General features: G+C 45.5%; 1 protein-coding gene across 4 annotated transcripts in view; it reads left to right on the forward strand.

Annotated features, from left to right (window-relative positions):
* Positions 1-500: 500 nt before the first annotated feature.
* Pml (PML nuclear body scaffold) overlaps positions 501-23,011 on the forward strand; it is a 37,928-nt gene continuing 15,417 nt past the window's right edge. For all 4 annotated transcript variants that reach the window (XM_041679650.1, XM_041679653.1, XM_041679651.1 and 1 more), the window contains exons 1-4: positions 501-709; positions 2,452-2,912; positions 16,228-16,808; positions 17,851-17,921. In XM_041679650.1, coding sequence (XP_041535584.1) covers positions 581-709; positions 2,452-2,912; positions 16,228-16,808; positions 17,851-17,921 — 1,242 coding nt within the window. In that variant the 5' untranslated portion in view covers positions 501-580. The remainder of the gene's footprint in view (positions 710-2,451; positions 2,913-16,227; positions 16,809-17,850; positions 17,922-23,011) is intronic.

The following is a 23,011-nucleotide window of genomic DNA, read 5'->3' on the forward strand; positions in this document are numbered from 1 at the left end:
AGGCAGACCCATCCCAATACTAGGTCGAAGTCTCCATTTGGGGTGACTTGGTGGTTCTCTCAAAGAGGGGTTTATTTCTTAATAAAAAAAGAGTCTCTCAAAGAGGGGTTCTTAACTAGGGAGGCACAGAGCTGTGAGGTGAGCAGAATAGCTCACAGACAGATCTGGAACAGGGGAATGCCTCTATAGCCAGCCAGGCTCTGCACCTCTCCTAGCGTGCATAACGCGTGTGGCAGTCTCTTCCGTCGTTGAGCAGTCAAACTCGCGATCTTTCTGCTACAGAGCCATGCCACCACGCTGGGCTTGTTTGTTTGCGTATTTGGTTAACCTTTCTGGTTCTACACGAGGTGGCTCCATAGCTCCCTACTTTTTCTCTTCTAACTCCTGAAGGGAGTTCAAAAACCAGTTCCTCCGCCCCTAGACCCGCCCCAGTCTTGTCTCACTTCCTCTCGGGAGGCGGGCCCTCAGCGGGTACCTCCCCGCTGGACAGCTCAGGCTGCTCAGTTTTTTTGCCTTAAGTCTGCGACTCCTCTCCCGCCCACACAAACCCATTCCAGAAATCGAAACTGCACCGGTTTCCATGCAGAAGGCCCCCGCGTCCTCTGGATCTCCCTGCCTTCAACAGGACCCCACCCTGGCCCCCACGCCCACCATGCCTCCTCCGGAGGACCCCTCTGAAGACCATGAACACAACCAAAGCCCGACGGAGGTACTACTGGGTTAGATGAAGGATTGTTAGGATTTTGTTTGTTTACTTTAATGGTGGAATTGAGAATGAAGGTTTTTATAGAGAAGGTAACTTAGTGTCCTAGAGAGACACCAAGGTCCTGACCCTCCTGTCTGGGCAGTGGTGGGACGGATAGCATAGACTAAAAAGAGGAACCAGCATGAATTAGGAGAGCCGTGGGTATAGTTGTATTGTAATGAGATGGGCCACTTCTACCCCCCAGGAGCCTTGTCTTTTAGCTCAGATGAAAATCATCCAGGGAGATGGCCAGTGCAGGAGCCTCCTTTGCCATAGCCTGGAGCTAAAGGCATGCCCCAAACATGACAAAACCATTTACACCCCCTCCCCCCAGCTGTGGTAGCATATGCCAGGAGCAACAGTACTTGAGATATAGGTGCTGGAGGGAGGTGATAAGTTCCAGGCCAGCCTGGTCTACAAAGAGAGTTCAAGACTGCTAAGGGCGACACAGCAAGACCCCGTTCCAAAACAATACAACAGAAATAGACAAAACTTGGCCCCGACCAAAGCGCTGTCTTGACTAATACCAAGGCAATTCATTTGGCTTCTCTTTTAATTTTTATAGATTTATTTTATTTTATGCATATGAAGTTTAGGGATATTTCGTTTTTCTTTTCCTCAGGCAGGACCTCACTATATAGTCTTGGCAGGGCTGGAGCTCACCGTGTAAGCCAGGCTGGACTCAATCTCAGAGACCACCTGTCTTTACCTTGAGAGTACAGGGAGCAAAGGTGTGTGCCATCATGCCCTGCTCATGTGGCTTCTCCTAAGGAAGCCTAGTTCTTGGTTCTCCCTGAAGTTTTACCTCAACTTGTCATACTTATCTCCAAAAGAAAAACCTCTATCTCTTTATTCTTTTCCCTTTCCTCTTCACAAAAACCTAAATAAGGCCATATTGCCATAACGTTTTAATTATTAGCATTCTATAGCTAAGGATTAACGATACTAGTTAACATTTATGGGTATTTCTCATTTGCCAGGCACTGTACTGAGCACTTTGTGCTCTTTAAACAATAGCTATAATTTCTGTTTCTATGAACTTAACTAGTCTAATATTTCATATAAATGGAATTGCATGATATTTCTCACTTCATGGCATATTTCACTTACCATAATGTTCATCCATGTTGTTGCATGTAATCAGAATTTCATTCCTTTTAAAGGTTGAATAATATTCCATTATATGTGCAGACACGTTTTGCTCATGAATTCATGTGCGAATCGGCACTTGGGTCGCTGTGACTCTTGTGGTTAGTGCTGCTGGACACGTTAGTACATAAATATCTGCTTGTGATTGTCCCCCAGTTCTTCTGGGTGTATATGAAAGGTGGAAGTTCTGATCATATAGTAGTTCTGTGTCTAACTTTTGGCGACCACCCCCGGCAGTTGTGTGAGGTTGGTACATTAGTGTATTACCTGATTTCCAAACTTGAGTTCTTTGAATGCAAAGGTGTATCCAGACTTCTCTCAGGGCCTATTAGTGAGGTTAGTGGTATATAGTTAGGTGCCCGGTAAATTGTGCAGTGAGAGCTGCAAGGCCTGAGTAAATGAATAATTGGGGTGCTGATAAGCCAGAGCATGATCCAATGACTCCCTAGGATGGAATGCGAGGTCCTACCAATTCCAGCTTCCAGCTCAAGGGATGGGCTGGCAGTGGGGGAATTCTGGGCTTTCTGTAGGCCTCATTTCTCTCTTTGGTTCACCAGCAAACCTTGAAGGAGGAATTCCAGTTTCTGCGCTGCCTGGGCTGCCAGGCCCAAGCCAAGTGCCCCAAGCTGCTTCCTTGCCTGCACACGCTGTGCTCCGGATGCCTGGAGGCGCGGGGTTTTCAGTGCACTATCTGCCAGGCGCCGGGAGCCGACCCTCCTGCGGAAGCCCTGGATAACGTGTTCTTCGAGAGCCTGCAGCGGCGCCTGGCGGTGTTCCGGCAGATCGTGGATGTGCAGGCTACGTGCACCCGATGCAAAGAGTCGGCTGACTTCTGGTGTTTCGAGTGTGAGCAGCTCATGTGCAACAAGTGCTTCGAGGCGCACCAGTGGTACCTCAAGCACGAGGCCCGGCCCCTGGCCGAGCTCCGCGATAGCTCAGTTCGCGAATTCCTCGATGGTACACGCAAGTCCAACATCTTTTGCTCCAATACCAACCATCGCACCCCTGCGCAGACCAAGTGAGTGGAGCATCCTAGAGCCAAGGGTGGGAGTTTCAGGGAGCCTTGTCACTCAAAATGGGGTCTGCTGGCTTGTGGTCGCTCCTAATGTCCCCCTGAAATATATAGTGCTGCAGAGTCATCCTTTCGCCCTCACCTAGTATGTCTTTAGGACAAAAGTTTTCAGAGTGCCGTTTCAAGTGAGGTGTAAAAACAGTACGTTTTAGTACATGCCACAGAATTTTAAATGTCTTAAGAGTGGACCCTTCTTCAGGGGTCCCGGGGAATCTCAGTAAGGCTGGATGTTAAGATAAGGGGCAGGTAAATGGTGTCTGGAAAGTTGAAACTGTATCACTAGGGAGCGCTGTCTGAAAATGTCTATATGGAAAGAACAAAGAAAAAGAAAAGAGAAATTCACTTACAATTATTTTTCGTTAAACAGCATATTTTAATTTTATGTTTATATAGAGAATATATTTATATGACTCACAAACAAAATGTGTACTAAATAAAAGTGCCATCTCTAGTCCATTCCCATCTGCTTAGTTTTCAACATTTCCCCTCCTCCACTGAGCAGCTGCCATTACTGATTTTGAATGCTTGGAAGTTTCTTTGTGAATATACATGCAGGTAGGGTAACTTTATAAGGGCTTGTTTCTGCATTTTTAGCCAATAAGTTAGTATATGATAAACGAACTTTTGATACTCAGAAGTAGATTGCTTGCATACGGTTCTGCCTAATAGGGCTAGTAGTTCTTGGAAAATCAATAGGCAACAGAAAGCATTTCCTCCTTTGGGACACCCGGTAACCTACAGACTCGGTACTGCAGGAGCTCGCTTCCTGCCCAGTCTCAGAGGAGTGCTGCCCCCTGCTGGGTTCCTCAGACTACCCCTGGAACTTAATTTGCGTTTCACTGTGAGTGTTAAGATCCAAAGGCTTTTCTTGTCTGTCTATTGGCCCTGGTATTTCTTCCTTTGTGAATTGCCAGTCTGGAGTCCTGTTTGCTTTGCCATTGAGGAGTTTGTCGCTCTGTAAGAATCTGTTGTGGTATTGTTTCACTTAGTAGGTGGTATTGTATTTAAGAATACCTCTTTAGTTTTAGGCAATCAATCATCAGTCCCTCTCTCTTGATGGCGTATGGTTTTGATGCAGACCACGGAAGAGCTCATGCCTATAATCTCTATATGTTCTATAATCTTTCGATATGAGAAATTAAATGAACATCTTTTCTTTTGCGCTGAATCTTGGTTCTTAGGATCTTGATATACTATTAATTTCATTCCTAGCTAGGATATATTTTGAATTATTTTAATTAGGCTATTCTCTGTAAATGTAAGTGTAATCAGCTTAGTATGACGTGTGTATGGTTTCTGCGTTAGGTTTTCTTGTCTGTTTTATGCTAATCTCTTTAATTTGTAATCTTTCATTTCTTTGAGGATGATAATGCAATCCTTCATAATAGAGGGATGATTGATCCCCCCAGTTCCCCAGAAAAGCTCTCATTTTCCTGCAAACTCTAAGCCACTTCAAGATTACACATAAGCCAGGCTATCTTTAATACCAGCACTAGGGTAGCAGAGGCAGGCAGATCTTGGTGAGTTTGAGGACAGTTTAGTCCACATAGCAAGTTCCAGGTCAGCCAGTGCTACATAGTGAGACCTTGACTCTTAAAAATTTACTTATAGCCGGGCAATGGTGGTGCATACCTTTAACCCCAGCACTCGGGAGGCAGAAGCAGGCAGATCTTTGTGAGTTCAAGGTCAGCCTGGTCTATAAGAGATAGTTCCAGGACAGGCTCCAAAGCTACAAAGAAACCCTGTCTTGAAAAACAAAAAAACAAACAAAAAACAACAAAAATTAATTATAATGCTAAAAATTACAAATGCCATGTGAATAGTTTTTATACTTTAATATTTGGGAATAATAATTTTAAAAAGTCTATACAAGTACAATATGAATTGTGTGTGTGTATGTATGTGTAGATGTGGACTCACATGCACACACAGGTGCATGTGTGTGCTCATGCATGTAGAGGCCAGAGGACAACTTTGTTCTTTTTTTTTTAACTAGTAGTTATGGAAAAATTTACTTTTTGTTTGTTTGTTTGTTTTGTTTTATGTTTTCACCAACCTCAGTGCTATGAATAACCCACAATTTCCCTTTGGCTACAAGCCAAAATAAACCACCCTGGCCTTTGTCACTGAGCTGACCTGTAGTTCATGCTGGGGAGCTTTAAACTGGGGTTAGGGTCTGCCTCAGGTCGTTGGCATGTCTGTGGAGTGGATTGTTTCGGTCTGCCATCATGTCATGCCTGTAGTGCCATGTTCTCTGTTAAGTGTTGTTGTCTGAGTACAAACAGACCCAGCCCTGCATTCTTGGGTATCTGTGGTGGACAAGCAGAAACAGCAGTGAGCAGCAGAGGCTGGCGAGTGACAAGGTCAGGCTGCCTCACTAGTTAACCTTCACGCTTGTGTTTTCTCAGTGACTCTGATTACACTGTCTCTTCTGTGATGTCCCCTTGACAGTACTACCTGCTCGGGGCACTGATATCTAGTGTGTGGGCAGAAGTAAGAAGGAAGGAAGGCTTCAAGGTCTAGATGGCAGAAAGCCACCCGCCGGGCCTAGATGGACAGAGAGGCAGCATCTGAGAGGGTGTCATAAAAGGGTGATTGAGAATTATAAGCTCAATGTCCTTTATTTATGGCTAGAAACCAAATATGAGTGAGTACATCCCATGTTCCTCTTTTTGGGTCTGGCTTACCTCACTCAGGATAGTGTTTTCTATTTCCATCCATTTGTATGCAAAATTCAAGAAGTCCAGCCGGGCGGTGGTGGCGCATGCCTTTAATCCCAGCACTCGGGAGGCAGAGGCAGGTGGATCTCTGTGAGTTCGAGGCCAGCCTGGTCTACAAGAGCTAGTTCCAGGACAGGAACCAAAAGCTATGGAGAAACCCTGTCTCGAAAAAAAAAAAAAAAATTCAAGAAGTCCTTGTTTTTTACAGCTGAGTAGTACTCTAATATGTATATATTCCATACTTTCTGAGCCTATAATTCGCAATCCTAGATAAGCTAAATAAGAAGGTGAATCCAAAGACAAACATATAGGCATCCTCCTGAATATTAACCTTCTTCAGGCGATGAAAGGAGACAGAGACCCACACTGGAGCACCGGACAGAAATCTCAAGGTCCAAATCAGGAGCAGAAGGAGAGAGCATGAGCAAGGAACTCAGGACCGCGAGGGGTGCACCCACACACTGAGACAATGGGGATGTTCTATCGGGAACCCACTAAGGCCAGCTGGCCTGGGTCTGAAAAAGCATGGGGTAAAACCGGACTTGCTGAACATAGCGGACAATGAGGACTATTGAGAACTCAAGAACAATGGCACTGGGTTTTTGATCCTACTGCACGTACTGTACTGGCTTTGGGGGAGTCTAGGCAGTTTGGATGCTCACCTTACTAGACCTGGATGGAGGTGGGTGGTCCTTGGACTTCCCACAGGTCAGGGAACCCTGATTGCTCTTCGAGCTGATGAGGGAGGGGGACTTGATCGGGGGAGGGGGAGGGAAATGGAAGGCGGTGGTGGGAAGGAGGCAGAAATCCTTAAATAAATAAATAAATTAAAAAAAAAAGGGTGACTGTGAGTAGCAGTGCCCCTGCTGGAAGGAAAAGAAAGGCCAGGAGGTGCAAGAGAGAGTACTGGAGAATCTGTGAGTCTTAGAAATTGCCCTATACAGGGATAGAGAAGATGAGCTGGCGCCAGACACATGGGGCTTGGGAGAAGTTATGATTTTAGTCCACACTTTCCAGAACGTTCAACCTGCTCATCTTGCTCCTTTTTTTCCCATGCGCACCCTCTTGTCATGTCACTGAGTTCCCTGTAGAGTGTTAACGAGACAAAGGAGTATACGGTTGGAAGCTTGCTGCTTGAAGTCATGGCTAGATTCTCTCCCTGCACTCTGGTTGTGTCTCAAGTGGGCAACTTTGGCAGCTGTTAGGCCAGTATCCTTTGCTACTGAAAGCTCAGGTTTTGACCCTTTCCCTAATGAAGGATGAATGTAGTCTGTAAGCTACAATTGCTTGTTTAATTTTCTTTAGATCAGTCATATGTATGGGCTCCCATGTATATTCTTTGACAACCTTAGGGTACTTGGGGCCAGATACTTTTTCTGTTGTTATTACTGGAAAGGCAGGCAGAACTCTGGGGGAGCTATCCCAGAGATTTTTATGTACCGATGAGGTTAAATTTTGCCTTTTGTACCTTTTGTTCCTGATTATCAAATTTGATAATTTCCTCAGTTTTTTCAAATCTGTTTACCACTGCCTTTTGCAATGTCTGGATCTCCTGTCCAGTGTTCTGCTCTAATGCCCTCATTGAGGATTTATTCAATTGCATTCTCATTTCTATTTCACTCCTGTTCATAAGGATTTTTTAAAAATATTTATTTATTTATTTATTTATTATGTATACAATATTCTGTCTGTGTGTATGTCTGCAGACCAGAAGAGGGCACCAGACTTCATTACAGATGGTTGTAAGCCACCATGTGGTTGCCGGGAATTGAACTCAGGACCTTTGGACGAGCAGGCAATGCTCTTAACCACTGAGCCATCTCTCCAGCCCTGTTCATAAGGATTTTGACAGGACTTCTTACCATGTGTTGGGTGTGTTCAGAAATTGAAGTATAGAATCTGGAGGGAAAAAGAAGCTCCTTTAGGAAATTGAGATCTATGAGCGGGGAGGGAAGGGAAAGACTGGATCTCACACTGTCAGAGCCTGGAAGACCTGGAGGCTCACCTGAGAGGTCTTTGACCTATAAGTGATAAGGATCTAGGACTCTCTGTGTCCAGATGTTTGAGTCTAAAGTTTTATGGGTCAGGGTGAGGGAATTCATCCAGGGCCATTAAAGTCTGTAGGAAGGTACAATAGTTGTATGGGAAAAAGTGGAATACTTACTAATCAAATCAAGGAAGTGTGATGAGGGCCAGGCAATGATGGCACATTTCTTTAATCTCAGCACTCAGGAGGCAGAGGCAAGTGGATCTCTGTGAGTTCGAGGTCAGCCTGGTCTATGGAGTAAGTTCTAGGACAGACAGGGCTACACAGAGAAACCCTGTTTTGAATGAATGAATGAATGAATAAATAAATAAATAAATAAATGAATGAATGAATGTATGATGGGATCCGAAGCCCTGCAGAAAGTCTCCAAGACAAGGAGCTGGAATGGTTGGCAACAGGTGATGGAAGGACAGCTCCAGGCGGGAACTATTGACCTCCAGTAGCAGAGCTCTGACCGAGCAGGGAGAGCTGGTCAGCTGCTGAGGAGCCAGGCTGACAGTTGCACTTAGCATTGGGACAGTAGTGAGCAAGCCAGGTGCCTTCTCCTGGCCTCCTCAACCCTCTGGGAGAAGCCACCTAAGCTTTTAGTGCATTGTGTCTTCTTGGGGCTCATGATGTTACTGAGATCGATGTCTGGTCAGGGAGGAGCACTGCTGCATGAGGGAGGAGCACAGCCGGATGGGGGAGGAGCATCGCCACATGGGAGAGGAGCACCGCCGGATGGGGGAGGAGCATCACTGCCTGGCAGAAGAAAGGCTGCTGCCAGCAGTTGGCCAACATTGCAGAAAGGATAGTAAATGACTCCTTCCCCAGTTTTTAAAACATACTTACCCAGGAAACTTGGCTTCAGACCCAGTAATAACCATACTGCATTTGGTAGGATGCTATGTGTATAAAAGAGATTCTTCCACACACCTGGCCATTGTGATCTATCAGAGGGGGAAAAAAAACCAAAGAATTTAGAATAACTCAAGGCAAGATCAGGGTTAGAGTGTTAGTCCCTGGAAAGGCTGAACTCTCTGCTCCAGCAATGGCATTGGGCTTAGCTGCTCAGAGATGGGGCATGGAGACTCTGGACAGTGTGGAAGAATGAGAGACTTAATGGTGACAGGCTTTTCTCATTGATTCCTAACTCATAAAATGGAGCTAACTGGAACCCATCTGTCTGTCTGTCCCTCCGCCACTGAATAGTCATTTAGGGAGGCAGCAGTTTTCCTTGTGCTAGGCTTTGAAGCAGCTGTTGCCGAGCAAATGAGAATCCGTGTCTTTGAGGTCTGAAGGCTGTGCTGAGCACACACTGCAGAGTGCTCCCTAGTGAGGAGCCATAGGCCTCAGGAGACAGCTTCAGAAATGGGGCCAGGTAGGTTGAAGGTTGACTGTGAGGAGGATTAGAGGCAGTTTTAAAATCATACTTGGAGAGGTTTGTTGTGTTCCATGAGTTCCATTAAAAAGAGTTTGTAAAGAAACCCTGTCTCGAAAAACCAAAAAAAAAAAAAAAAAAAAAAAAAAGAGTTTGTAAAAATGAGTGAGTAATGAGAATCTTCTGGAATGTAAAATGGTTGAGCGCTCATATTATAAACCCGGAAAAGTGGTCTGGCGCCTGACCCCAGCCTGATTAGATAGTAGATTGTGCCACCCGGAAGGTCTCTGTGTTTCTGTGGCCTGGCTTTCTGCCAAGGCCACTCCATTTACAAAGGCTCTTTCCCCAGGGTTGCTAGGGCGGGTTACATGCAGTGAGCCTGGAGTCCTGAGAACACATTCAAAGCTGAGTTTCAGAATTATCACCAGTGAGTCGAGTGCTCGGCTTGAAAAGCTTCTCGGAATGCTAGGGGCCGTGCAGCTTGGCCTGTGCCAAAGTCACACTTTCTCAAAGTTCATGGGTGTATCCTCCTTAAAAGGAAGTCTGATTCCATACTGGTGCTAGGGGGGGAAACACCTTCAATGTGTCCCAGAAAAATGGCTACTGCAAAGGAATCAAAGAAAATACAATGTCAGGTATGGGCAGAAACGCGGGCAATGGACAGATTTGTAGCCGGTGTCATGTGAAGCCACAGAACTGAGAGCTCTGAGCTAATTCCACCTTCCTTCCTGCTGTGGTAGAGCACCAGCCCATCTTCTGAGATGTTCTCCTGTGGTGTCTTAATCCTGAACCGCCTGCTAACCACTGCCCAAAGGAGATGGAAATGGAAGGTCAAGGAGTTCGTAGGAACTAACCTAGAAGGAGGGCTCAGCGCACCCAGGGACAGAACTGGATGAAGGACTCTTGGCTGCAGACTGCCTCTCCTGCCCTGCTGGCCTCCCCCTTCCCGCTGCCTGTCGCTAGCAGAAGGACCCTGCAGGTTGCTTATTTAGAGCGCAGAGTGTGCTTTCCTTTAGAACTGTACTGTTAAAAGGAAGCATGCTGTTAAAGCAATGTAAAGTTCATTTTCCTTGAATTTAACAGAAAAACAAATTAGACTTGCCAACTTCAAAGTATGTTTAGGGCCTGGGGATGCAGCTCAGTGGTAGAGTATCTGCTGAGTTTTGTGAGGTCCTGGGTTTGATCCCCAGTCACCATAAAGGGAAGAAAAAAGACAGGAGAGAGAGAGAGAGAGAGAGAGAGAGAGAGAGAGAGAGAGAGAACCCTTCCAAAAAGATTCCTCTAAGATCATCTTTTTTAAACCTCAATGCTTAGACTTTAAAAAATTATCGGAGGGGCTGAGAAGATGACCCAGTGGGTAAGAGCACTTGCTCCCAAGCCTGTTGACCTAAGTTTGATCCCACAAGCCACATGGTAGGAAGAGAGAAATGACTCTTGCAAGTTGGCAAGTTGTCTGATCTCCACAATAAGCTATTTCCTCTGACCTACACACACACACACACACACACACACACACACACCCCTTTAACAAAAGCTGTTGAAGTCTAACTGTACTGAAGTACTCCCTCTTAGTATCAATGGACTCTAATGCTCAGTTCCCATCCTTGCAACTTTGTTTCCACCTCTACACAGGCCATTTTGTATCAGCACCGTGATCCCCAAACTGTTGTGTTTTCTTTCCCTTTTTCCTTTTGCCACAGTGACGACGGAGTCCAGGATAAGTGTTTACTACCTCTAAACTACACCCAGATTCTGTGCTTTGCTTGAGCTCTTGACTGAAGAAACGTTGCCAGTAAATATTTTCGTTCAAGGAGGACTTCTGTGTTCCAGGACATTTTCTTAATTAGTGGTCAATGTGGGACCCTGAGTTCTCTAAGAGGGCAGGCTGAGCAAGGCAGAGGAAGCAAGCCAGTAAGCAGCACCCTCCATGGCCTCTGCATTAGCTCCTGCCTCCGGGTTCCTGCCCTGTTGGAGTTCCTGTCCTGACTCCCTCCTGTGATGTGCTGTGGAAGCGTGAGCAGAATGAACCCAGTCTTCCCCAGGTTGCTTTGGTCATGGTGTTTCATCACAGCATTGGAAACCTGAGACATCCGAGCTGTCTTGACAGTGAGCATTTCGTATCAGGTTATTCGGGAACCTGCCAGACTCCATCAATCTCAAACTTCAGGGACATTTTCCTACATTACTCTGCTTTCTCCTCCATTCTGCCTTCTTACCTTTTTTTGCTTTGCTACCACAAATGGCATGCCTTTTAGTTTATTTTTTCAGTGGTTTTTTTAAATTAATAACCTAACAGTATCACTACACTTTAAAGGAAACTTACGTAACATCCTTTGAGTGGGTAACCAACATTAGAACTACCATATACAAGCAAAGCCATGTGATAGTCATTTTTATAGCTTACTTGATAACTCCAGAATTGCTTGTGTTACCTAAGGAATCATTGTCTATTTCGTATAGCACCAGATTCTGTTAATGTTTAATGATGAATTTTGTAACAAAAACATGGCGTATCTTACACTTTAGAAATATTCTGCCAAAGCTGTTAAGGTTAGTGTGGCATTCAAGATGGGCATAAGTAAATGACAGAGTTGGCTATATATATATATATATATATATATATATATATATATCCAATAGAGTTGTATGCTGTTATCTTTCTTTCTTACTAAATATCCCTTTTTAACTCATGGCCTTAACTGATTATTTTGGATATTTCCTTTTTTTTCTTTTTTTGGTTTTTTGAGACAAAGTTTCTCTGTAGCTTCGGAGCTTGTCCTGGAACTAGTTCTTCAGGCTGGCCTTGAACTTGAGTGTATGCGTACATGCCTGTGTGTGCATGCCTGTGTGTATGTGTACCTGACTGTGCATGCTTGTGTGTATGTGTCTTTGGCTGTGTGTGTGTTTGTAGACTGGAAGTTGATGTTGGTGTCTTCTTCAGTTGTTTTCCACCTTACTTTTTGAGACAGAGTCATGGATTCCGGGGCTCCCTAATTCAGCCAGACTGACAGGCTGCAAACTCCAGGGATCCACCTGTGTCTGCCTCCACCATGCCTTGCTTTTTATGTGAGTGCTCGGAATCCAAACTCAGGCCCCTTGCTTGTTCAGTAAGCACTTTACCAACTAAGCAATCTTCCCAGCCCCCAAATTCATCCTCTTTCTTGCAACATTTTAAAAGATTTATTTATATATTATGTATACAGTGTTCTGCCTGCATGTATCCCTGCAGGCCAGAAGAGGGCACCAGATCTTATTACAGATGGTTGTGAGCCACCAGGCTTGGTGCCTTTTTCCTGCTCTCCATGCCAGGACATTGACTGATGGATGGTGTGCTTGTGCCTCTGCATTTGCCACAGCACAGTTGTGGAGGTCAGAGGTCAACCCAAGCAGGTTGGGTTTTGTTCTTCGCCAAGTGGGTCCTAGAGCACTAACTCGGTGGTCAGGTTTGATAGCTCCCACCTTTATCTGCCGAGCCATCTCACTGGCCCCACTTTTCTGCTTAAAGACTTCAATGAGTTTTTGTTATTTTCTTCATACAAAGCATACATATTTCTTGCTAGTATGCCTAAGTATTTTGTAACAATTTTGGACTGTTGTTGTGAATGGAACCCCCACTCACCCTGATTTGTTTTTATTTCCTTTGATGAAACAGAATTAAGTGCTCTCCCTCCCTCTCTCTCTTTTTCTGTCTTCTCCTCTCTTCCTCTTCCACCTTCTCCCTCTGAATCTCCTTTCTCTCTCATTCTTTTAATTCTGGTGTAATACAGTCTTTTGCTGAGTAATTTCTTGTTGACTCAATAGTTTTTTAGTTAATTCTTTTGTATATTCTGGGAGGAAATAACTGGCCTTTTGCCCTTCTGGAGACACAACTCTCTCTGTTCTTGGCACAGAACCCTGTGTAGATGCCCATCTCACCTCTGCCTATTTCATAGTGCCAAGCACATAGTATGGGCTCAGTGAGTGTCCCTCAGATGTGGGGGAATGAACCACTTGGCTAAGATGATCATTCCTGCATGATGGATTTACCCCGATTCCAGGTCTACCCTTAACCTCCTCAGAGAGTTGGGGGCTTTGGAAGTTGTGACCTGCAAATGGCAATGGCCTGAGGTACAACCCTCTGCTCCATTGCTGCTCCAGTATGGCTCTCGCTAGGTAACAGGAGACTCCATGCATGGAAAAGCTGCATGCTTGCAGCTGGTGCTCTTCCCACACTCTGGGCTCTCTGGGAATCCTTTGCTGTCTTGAAATAAGCCTCCAATATCTGATCAAGTGCAGAGGCATCATCACTTTGAGTGGTCTGGGGAGGGTGAGGATCAGGGTCTAACCAGTAGCTCTGTTAATAGTTCCGGGTCATGTTGATTTTGGTAACTGAGGCCAAGTTGAACCCAGGTAAGACCTTTCCCCAGAACTCAAATGAGCTTTTTCTTAACATCGGGGGTGAGATAGATTCTGGAATATCTTGGGAGAAGTAGCTGAAAGTGTCTTTCCTGGGAACTTTTGAAGCAACAGCATTACAATGGTTAAGAGCGTGGACCTGGCTCCTCCGTTAACTTCCTGTTGCTGCCATAACGAATTGCCACATGCTCAAAGGTTTACAACAATACAGATCCCTCGTCGTGTCTGGACTTCAAATGTTTGAAATGGGTCTGAGACGAAATCAAAGTGCCAGCAGAGCTTGACTCCCTTGGCAGACTTGGGAGAATCCGTTCTGGCCTCTGTGCTGCCCATATACCTTGGCACACGTTCCTGTCCATCTCCATAGCCAACAGGAGAGCATCACTCCAGCTCTGCTCCCGTCAGCTTCCCTCTCGCTCTCCAGCTGCCCTTCTTTCTTTTATGACAACTCTTGATTACACCCAGATAGCTCAGGATAATCTCTCAATCTTAAAATTCTTTTTAAACAATCTTTTTTTTAAAGGTTTATTTATTTGTGTGTTTTGCCTGCATGTATGCATGCACATGTGTGCTTGGGGCCCACAGAGGTAAGAAGAGAGCATCAGATCTGAAACAAGACTTACAGATGTCATGAGTCACCGTGTGGGTGCTGGGAATCAAATTGGGGAACTCTGGAAGAGCACCAAGTGCTCTAAACTTCTGAGCCATCTCTACAGCTCCTATAACCTCAAGTTTCTTAATTTAATCACACCTTTTTTTTAAAAAAATTTATTTATTTATTTATTTATTACGTATACAATATTCTTTCTGCGTGTATGTCTGCAGGCCAGAAGAGGGCACCAGACCTCATTACAGATGGTTGTGAGCCACCATGTGGTTGCTGGGAATTGAACTTAGGACCTTTGGAAGAGCAGGTAATGCTCTTAACTGCTGAGCCATCTCTCCAGCCCCACACCTTTTGGTTTTTGAGACAGGGTTTCTCTGTGCAGCTTTGGTGCCTGTCCTGGAACTCACACTGTAGACCAGGCTGGCCTTGAACTCACAGAGATTTGCCTGCCTCTGCCTCCCAAGTGCCAGGATTAAAGGTGTGCGCCACCACCATCTGGCTTAATCACACATTTAAAGTCCTTTCACTTTGTAACACATTCAAAAATTAGATAGAATGGCTACAGAAAATGCTGCGAAAGTTTCTGTTAGCCTATATATTAAATTGACTAATAAAAACTATGTATATTTATCATATGCACCATGATGCCGTGATATACCTTTTAGAACCTTGTAGTTGTAGAAAAATTCAACTAATTAGAATATCCATGACATCACATACTTACCATTAATTAATATGTTTACGTGCGTAAAATATCAAGATAGAGATATACATTCTTTGATCTAGCAATATATTATTTGGACTCTACTTCATAGAGAGAAAGGCACCCATACGTTAGGCTGCCTAACATGATGTTATGCTATTAAATCACCATTCACACCAGTCAAAAAATAAAAGGGAGAGAGAAGAAAGGCAGAAAGAAAATGCACAAACAGGAAATCATGTGACTGTGGAAAGGGAGCCTGTTGAATCACACAATTGTACATGTAGCTATAAAGGAGCTATTAAAAAAAAAACATTAGGTTTGTCCCTATGGACCTAAAGGAATGTCCTGAATGAAAGAGTAGAGAAGAAAGTTACCAGGTACTTGTAGTATGGTTTTATTTTTTAAGTACAAACATTAGCCCAGCACTTTGCTTAGCTGTAAGTCTTGGTTTCTTCATCTGTGAAAAGAGAATAGTAAAAGTACCCGGCCAGTGCTTGCAAAGGTGGAGTGACAGGCACGGCAGGTGCTCCGGAGTTTGGATGTGGAGAGGTAGGAGGAAGAAACCATCCCATACTCAGCTGAGGCCTGAGTGGGAAGGCCAGGGTCAGAGCTAGAGTTACGGGATGTTGTTAGGGGATGCTAAGAAATGGCAGGCCAGGCAGGCCTGGTGGTGGTGGTGCATGCCTGTAATCCCAGCATTTGGGAGGCAGAGGCAGGCGAATCTCAATGAGTTTGAGGCCAGCCTGGTATACAAAGTGAGTTCCAGGACAGCCAGCACTGTTACATAGTAAGAGAAACACTATTTTGAAAAACCAAAAAGAAAAAGAAAAAAGAAAGAAATGACAGAAAGTAATTTGTTTTTTGTATGTGTCTGCATTGCTACATAGGTAGGGGAATTGTTACTGTGGTCGGTTTTTTTTTTAACTTTTAAAAAAATGTGTGTTTGGGGCTGGAGAGATGGCTCAGTGGTTAAGAGCACCGCCTGCTCTTCCAAAGGTCCTGAGTTCAATTCCCAGCAACCACATGGTGGCTCACAACCATCTGTAATGAGATCTGTGCCCTCTTCTGGCAGGCCGAGTACTGAGAATACTGTATACATAATAAATAAATAAATAAATCTTTAAAAAAATTGTGTGTTTGTGTGTGTGGGGGGGGTGCACGTATGCTATGGCACCCGTGTAGAGGTCAGAGGACAGTTTGCAGACGTCGGTTGTGTTTTTCCACCGTATAGGTTCTGGGGAATCAAACTCGGTTGTCAGGCTTGCTTGTGAGCGCCTTTACTCCCTGGACTTGCTGGCCCTGTAGTAGCTTTTCATTGTCTTGTATTTTGTGAGTAGATCCGGTATCATAACCATAGCCATAGACACTGAGTAGGGTAAAACAAGCTGAGAAATAGAGTGTCCTAAGTGGTCTCATGTATCCGCAGCATCTACTGCCGAGGCTGCGCCAAGCCTCTGTGTTGCACATGTGCACTCCTGGACCGCAGCCACGGCGATCTCCAGTGCGACATTGGCGAGGAGATCCAGCAGTGGCATGAGGAGCTCGGCACCATGACGCAGGCCCTGCAGGAGCAGGAAAGGACCTTTGACAATGCTCACTCGCAGATGCGCTCGGCCATAGGCCAGCTGGAGCACGCACGCACAGACGCTGAGGAGCGAATCCGCTCCCGCGTTCGCCAAGTGGTAGAGCATGTGCAGGCGCAGGAGCAGGAACTGCTTGAGGCGGTGAATGCACGCTACCAGCGTGACTACCAGGAAATAGCTGGTCAGCTGGGCCACCTGGAAGCTGTGCTGCAGCGCATCCGCACTGGTGAGGCGCTGGTCAAGAGGATGAAGCTCTATGCCTCCGACCAGGAGGTGCTGGACATGCACGACTTTCTGCGCAGGGCACTCAGCTGCCTGCGCCAGGAGGAACCCCAGAACCAGCAAGTCCAGCTGCGCACCAGCGGCTTCGAGGAGTTCAAGATGTGTCTGCAGGACCTCATCTCCTGCATCACCCCGAGGACAGGTAAGTGCTGAGGCCACACTTATGGGCAGCTGGTTTGACATTTAAAGGTCCCATGCTTCACTGTTGCTCCCAGGGGACGGCGAGACAGAAATGATGATCTCTGTTTGGTAGATGAAAGAGGACTATCAAGTCTTAGGTTCCAGAGGATAGACTAAAAGGATAGGATCACTTGCTGTGGCAGGCACCCACAGGAGGCACTTTGCTAACTTACACAACTCTGTGGAACAGATGTGACTTTGTCAATCTTGGGAAACGTGGAAATTGAGAAGCTACTGAGCCGAGAACCGGATGTGGTATCATTGCAGCTCACTCTTGGGGTCTCCTAAGTCCGCTCACCCAGGAAGAGAGAAATCAACTGGGATGTAAAGTTAGGAGAGAAGGAGGCTCAGAAAACCTAGCAGGGAGGTACTTGGTCCGACCGAAAGGAAGAACTCTCCTAGAACGAAGCCGTCAGCTGCAGGTCTCTAGGTCCTTACTGGTACTAGGTAGGCTCTTTTGAGGTACAGAAGTGGCAGACCAGCTCCTCCCTCAAAAGTTGTCCTGTCCAATTGGGAGAGGATCCTGGGCCACCTAGGTAGCTTAGACACAAGCTTGGCTCTGAATCAGAATCCCGGAGCTGTGTCCTGTGTGAGCTCGTGGTATCAAGGGGTTTTCACAACAAAGACCGCGGGTGCACATGTACACTGGCAGGGTTTTTATTGAAAGCTTTTAGAAGTTCAACTTGGAGCAGCTATTGAGGACTACCTGTACTGGCTCCTGGCAGGTTCCAAGAATAAAGGCTTCCTTCTGGCGCTGGTGGCTATGGGCTCCTAAAGGTGCGGTCCTAGAACAGGGATGCACTTGGGATTTAGAGTCAGAGTGCTACCTTCCCCTCTGTTCTCGCTGGATTTATGCTTATGGCAGTCAACTCCAGTCTCTCTGTAGAGACATGTTCAATGGTGAATACCCAAGAAAAGCAGCAAGGACCTCCTCCCTGTCACTGTCCCAGCCCAGAATTCTCCTTACTAGACGGCCCTCGTGCTTTCTCTGTTTTGCTTTCCAGATGCAGCTGTAGTCGAGAGAGCCAGACCAGAGGCAGCCAGCACTCCCAAGGACTCTCTTGACCTCAAGCAGGTGAGAGGGGGTTTGATGTGTGAGGAGAGTTGGTAGACAAGGAGTTGGGAGTCCTGATGTCCTGTGACAGCAGAGAGAGTGCCTGAGAGGGGACAGCCAATGACTGGACTGGAGCTCTCAGGAGGAGAGTGTTAAGGAAAGCTTAAGGAAGGGCTGGCTGCCTGGTGAGGGTTCCTGAATGCCTGAGTAGCTCTTGATGGGCCATGAGCTACTTCAGGAGGGATCAGACCCAGAGGTGGACAGTAAGTGGAGGAAGTAAATATAAACAATGGCTCTATTGGATGTGACACGGGACATCCCTGAAGCTCATACTGAATGGGCGAGCCATTTTTTGAGGCTTGCATAGGTGAACCTCCTCCCCACCACACATGATTCTTGGATTTAAGGCTAGACATCAAGAACTCAATCCCACAGATTCCAGAGCCATCATATACCTAAAAGCTCTAGTTTCTCGGGGTGGGAAGACATCTTTAGGTATTCTCATGTTGGTATTCCCTCGGCTGCACCCTTGACTGCATACACACACATGCCTTTGGGGGCAGGAAAGCCATTCATTCTTGAGGTGGTACCCCCTCCTCTGATTGCTCTGACTTAGTGCTTCCCAGGGTAGAAATACACGGGAATCCTTTCCATTCTCCCTTACCAGCTCTCCTCTTAGGCAGGGCTCCCGGGTGGCAGGATGAGTCCTCTCACTTCCTTCCTGCACCTGATATCTTTCACCCCCCTCAGCTTGGTCATTCCATTGTGTGTGTCTGCATGTCAAGATGTGGGCCTGGGACTTCTGGTGGGCAACAAGGGTATTAGGCCTCTCTGGCTTTGCCTTGGGGTTACCCATGGGCAAAAGAATACTGTGGGCTACAGCAGTCAGGAAAGGCTTCCTGTGGGAGGCAGGGCTTGGAGAATTTGGAGCTCCTAGAAAGCATGACGTCTAAGGCCTCTTGCAGAGTTGCAAACCCGAGAGACTCGGCTGTGAAGTAGTTTGAGCTTGAACTTTGGCAGTGCTCTGCTTTACAAAACTTCCTGCTTTACACCACGGTCGTAATCTGGGTGCTGAGCTTAGTCCTCAGAAAGGGGTGGGTAGCAGTGCATGGATGCAAAGGTCACGGGAGGCAGGCACAGACCTGTCTCGGGGTAATATGGCTGCTTTGTCATTCCTGTCAAGAGAGGCGGCTCTGGTCCTCACAGCACTGCCTCAGAGAGGGAAATATTTATGACTTTAAAGCTCTAACCCAGTGGTTCTCAACCTTCCTAACACTGTGACCCTCGGAGGCTGGAGAGATGGCTCAGTGGTTAAGAGCACTGGCTGCTCTTCCATAGGACCCGGGTTCAATTCCCAGCACCCACATGGCAGCTCATAACTGCCTATAACTCCAGTTTCAGAGGATCTGACCTTCAACAGACATATATACAGCCAGAACCCCACTGTATACTAAACAAATAATCTTGAAAAATATGGTTCCTCGGGCTGGAGAGATGGCACAGTGGTTAAGTGCACTGCCTGCTCTTCTAAAGGTCCTGAGCTTAATTCCCAGCAACCACATGGTGGCTCACAACCATCTGTAATGAGATCTGGTGCCCTCTTCTGGCCTGAAGGCGTGCTTGCAGGCAGAATACTGTATACACAAAAAATAAATCTTAAAAAAATATGGTTCCTCATGTTGTGGTAACAGTAACCCCCAACTATAAAATTGTTTTCGTTGCTACTTCATAACTGTAATTTTGCTACTGTTAGGAATCATAATGTAAATGTCTATTTTCCAATGGGTCTCAGGCGACCCCTGGGAAAGGGCCATTCTACCCCAAAGGGGTTGTGACTTACATGTTGAGAACCGCTGCTCTAAGACAACTATAGGTCAGTGACTTTCTCCCTGTCTTCTTCTTTAGTACTGGTGGGTAGAAAGTTGAGGGAACAGAGGCAGAGGCACCCAGCCTTGCCGATAGGAAGCCCAAGTAGAATGAGAGCCTTTTATATGCCAGCAGCTGCAGTTACAAAGGCAAAGATAAGACGTTTAAACTCTTTGCTCCTGTTTTGAGGATCGAATCTGGGGCTTGGAACATGGTACACAGGTTCTTTACCATTGAACTGCCTGCCCAGACCCATGTGTAAGTTTGCATTTAAACATTTACCTAAGTACTTTTGGGGTGGTACCTAGGAGCAGAATTGGTAAGTCATGTGGCAATTTATTTCTTTTTTATTTTATGTGTGTGAGTGTTTTGCCTGCACATGAGTGTACCATACGTGTGCACCATACGTGTGCAGTGCCTGAAGAAGCCAAAAGAGAGTATCAGTGCTGGGAACTGAACCCAGGTCCTTTGCGAGAGCAGCCAATACTCTTAACCTCAGAGCCATCTCTCCAGCTCCTTTTTCACTTTTTGAGGAACGGCCCTGGCTTCATTTTGATATAGATACACAAACCCCTGAGCACCAAGTCTGACATGGAATAGTAATAAAGCCAGTATTATATCTATTCTGGCTGATCTAATCCTCATCTACCCACTACTGTTGAAATAGGAGCGGCGGGGCTGCGTCCCCGGCACCCAGCCGCCCCCATGGCTAGCTTTACCCGAAATAATTACACAGAAACTGTATTCTTTTAAACATCACTTGGCCCATTTCTATCTAGCCTCTTCTAGGCTAGCTCTCGCACCTGGACTAGCCCATTTCTAATAATCTGCTGTAGCCCATGAGCTGGCTTACCAGGAATGATCTTAATCTGTGTCTGCCTGGAGTGGGAGAATCATGGCGACTCACCTACTCAGCTTCTTTCTCCCAGCATTCTGTTCTGTTTACTTCACCCACCTATGTTTTAACCTATGAGGGCCAAGCAGTTTTTTTATTGCTTAACCAATGAAATCAACAGATTGATATATGACACTCCCACATCACTTCCCCTTTTTCTGTTTAAACAAAAAAGAAAGGCTTTAACTTTAACATAGTAAAATTACATATAGCAAAACAGTTATCAAGCAAGAATTACAGTTACAATATTTATATCTATTTTATCTTTTATCATAACTAAGGAAAACTATAACTATCTATTCATTCTTCAACTCCATCAAAGACTCCAGAAGGATATAATACTGCCTAAGTAAACAAGAAATCCAAACTCTAGAAATGACAGAGACATCTCGTTGCCTGGACAGTCACCCAAAGTTCCTCTGCACTGTTGGGGCATCCATCTTCGGCCTACAGGCCCATAGTTTCCAGCAGACATTTCCATGAAGCAGGAAATTCCAAAGACAGTTCAGTCACTATCTGCTGTGTCCTGCAGAATGTCTCGCAGACTCTTTCATGAGTCATGAACCCCGAAAGACCATCTCACCTTTAGGCAAGTTCAGCAGTCCTCTCTCTGCGGGTTCTCTGTGTCCATTTTATGCAACAGTCCAGGCAAGAGCAGTTTCTTGCCCAAATGGCTATCCAACTCCATAAGGATCCTCTTCGATGCCCATCTTCCTCTCGAAGTAGATTGGTGCCGCCAGGAACAGACATGTCTCATTGTCATGAAAAGTCCTAAGTTATTAAAATATTTTAAATGCCATATTCTGCAGTCTTTGAAAGATATGAAGAATGTCTATCTAACTGAAATGTATCTCTATATATCTAGAAAATCTAACTAACATGACTACAAGCTTTACTATTATTGATGATTATCCATTAACAACCTATATTTTCTAATTATACATTATACTTTTAAAATGAACCACACAATCACAATACCTTAGTCAAGAGCAGAAATACATATACATATAGCAAAATTGACCTTAAAATCCACACCAATGCAGATTATTCATACCTATATCATTTCCCCCTTTAAATGTAAAAGAACATTTATAAACAATATTTTGGGAACATGGGCGCAGTTTTTTCTCTCCAAACTGCTTCCTGCTGAATGGGGGCGCTATTAATCAGATCATTTAGGGTGTAACCTGTGTGCCAGGTTTATCTCAGTCGGCAGTTGAGTGAAGTAATTTTTTGAGGGTGTTCACAGGAACTTTTCGGGAGGTCGTGGTCTATCATACCATATCGGGATAGATGCAATCCACAGGGTCTGGTCCTCTGTGAAAACAAAAGAAGACCCTTTCCAAAGCATCATATTCTTAGACCCAAATTCTGAAGTCATACCTTCATGATATCCACTTTGGTTCCACTTGGCAGCCCATATAATGAAATGTCTGTCTGTACTTAGCTCCTTCACAGTCAAAAATTTTAAAGAAAACACAATGTACATAATCCAGACTCTCTGTGAATTTTCCATTTTTACGTGGCTTATTTTTACTTTATTTCTTTTAATCTCTTAACTATCTGTACTCTGTTTCTTTAAAAACTTTTGCCCTTTTTTAAGACATGAACTTTATTCTTTATATTCTTTTTCTTCTCTCTCTCAAGCCTACGTACATTCATCCAACAGTGTGACTCATTTAGTGGTCTGAATCTGTCCTATTGTGAATCTGCAATTTTTTACTATCCAGGAGCACTTTTGATTTGTGCCTTTAAATCACTAGGCGCTTAAGAATCTAAGCTGTGACATTCCTAGGTCAAAAACAGGTACTGCCTGCTGGCCCCGCCCAGTCCAACATGGCGGAGCCGCTCATGCCTCTGATCCTTGCACATTGCACCACTAGCATGGCGGAGCTGCTTGTGCCTCTGAGCTGCGGCACGCAATGTCCCCCTTTTAGGCACACAGCAGTCTAGTTGCCATCAAACAAATCGTAGCACTTTACTTCAAATGCTCCATTCAAAAGCTCTGTCTCCCGCACCAGCCAGACAGAGATCGCAATGGCTGCACAGTCCTAGGAAGCTGGCATTTTAAAACAGCCAGTTTTTTCCTGCTGCTCAGTCAGGAAAATTTCAAATGGAGGGCGTACCATTTTGTGCTAGCTCTGGAGCCGCCAGATAGGAGCGGCACTCAGCACTTTAATTCTGAGACTGAGCGTGCAGCACAGAAATTCTTTTTATCCAAGTTACAACCAAATCTGATACATGTGGGCAGGAATCCGCCATGCTCTTCCCCCTGCCTAAGCCTGATTCTGCAGTCTGCCCAGGTGCAGGTGGTCTCAGAGCACTCTCCTCCTATCCCAAGCGGGAACAC

This window comes from Microtus oregoni, unplaced genomic scaffold, assembly GCF_018167655.1.
Source record: "Microtus oregoni isolate MIOR12 unplaced genomic scaffold, Mior012 000032F_ref0000030, whole genome shotgun sequence".
Classification (NCBI taxonomy): Eukaryota; Metazoa; Chordata; class Mammalia; order Rodentia; family Cricetidae; genus Microtus; species Microtus oregoni.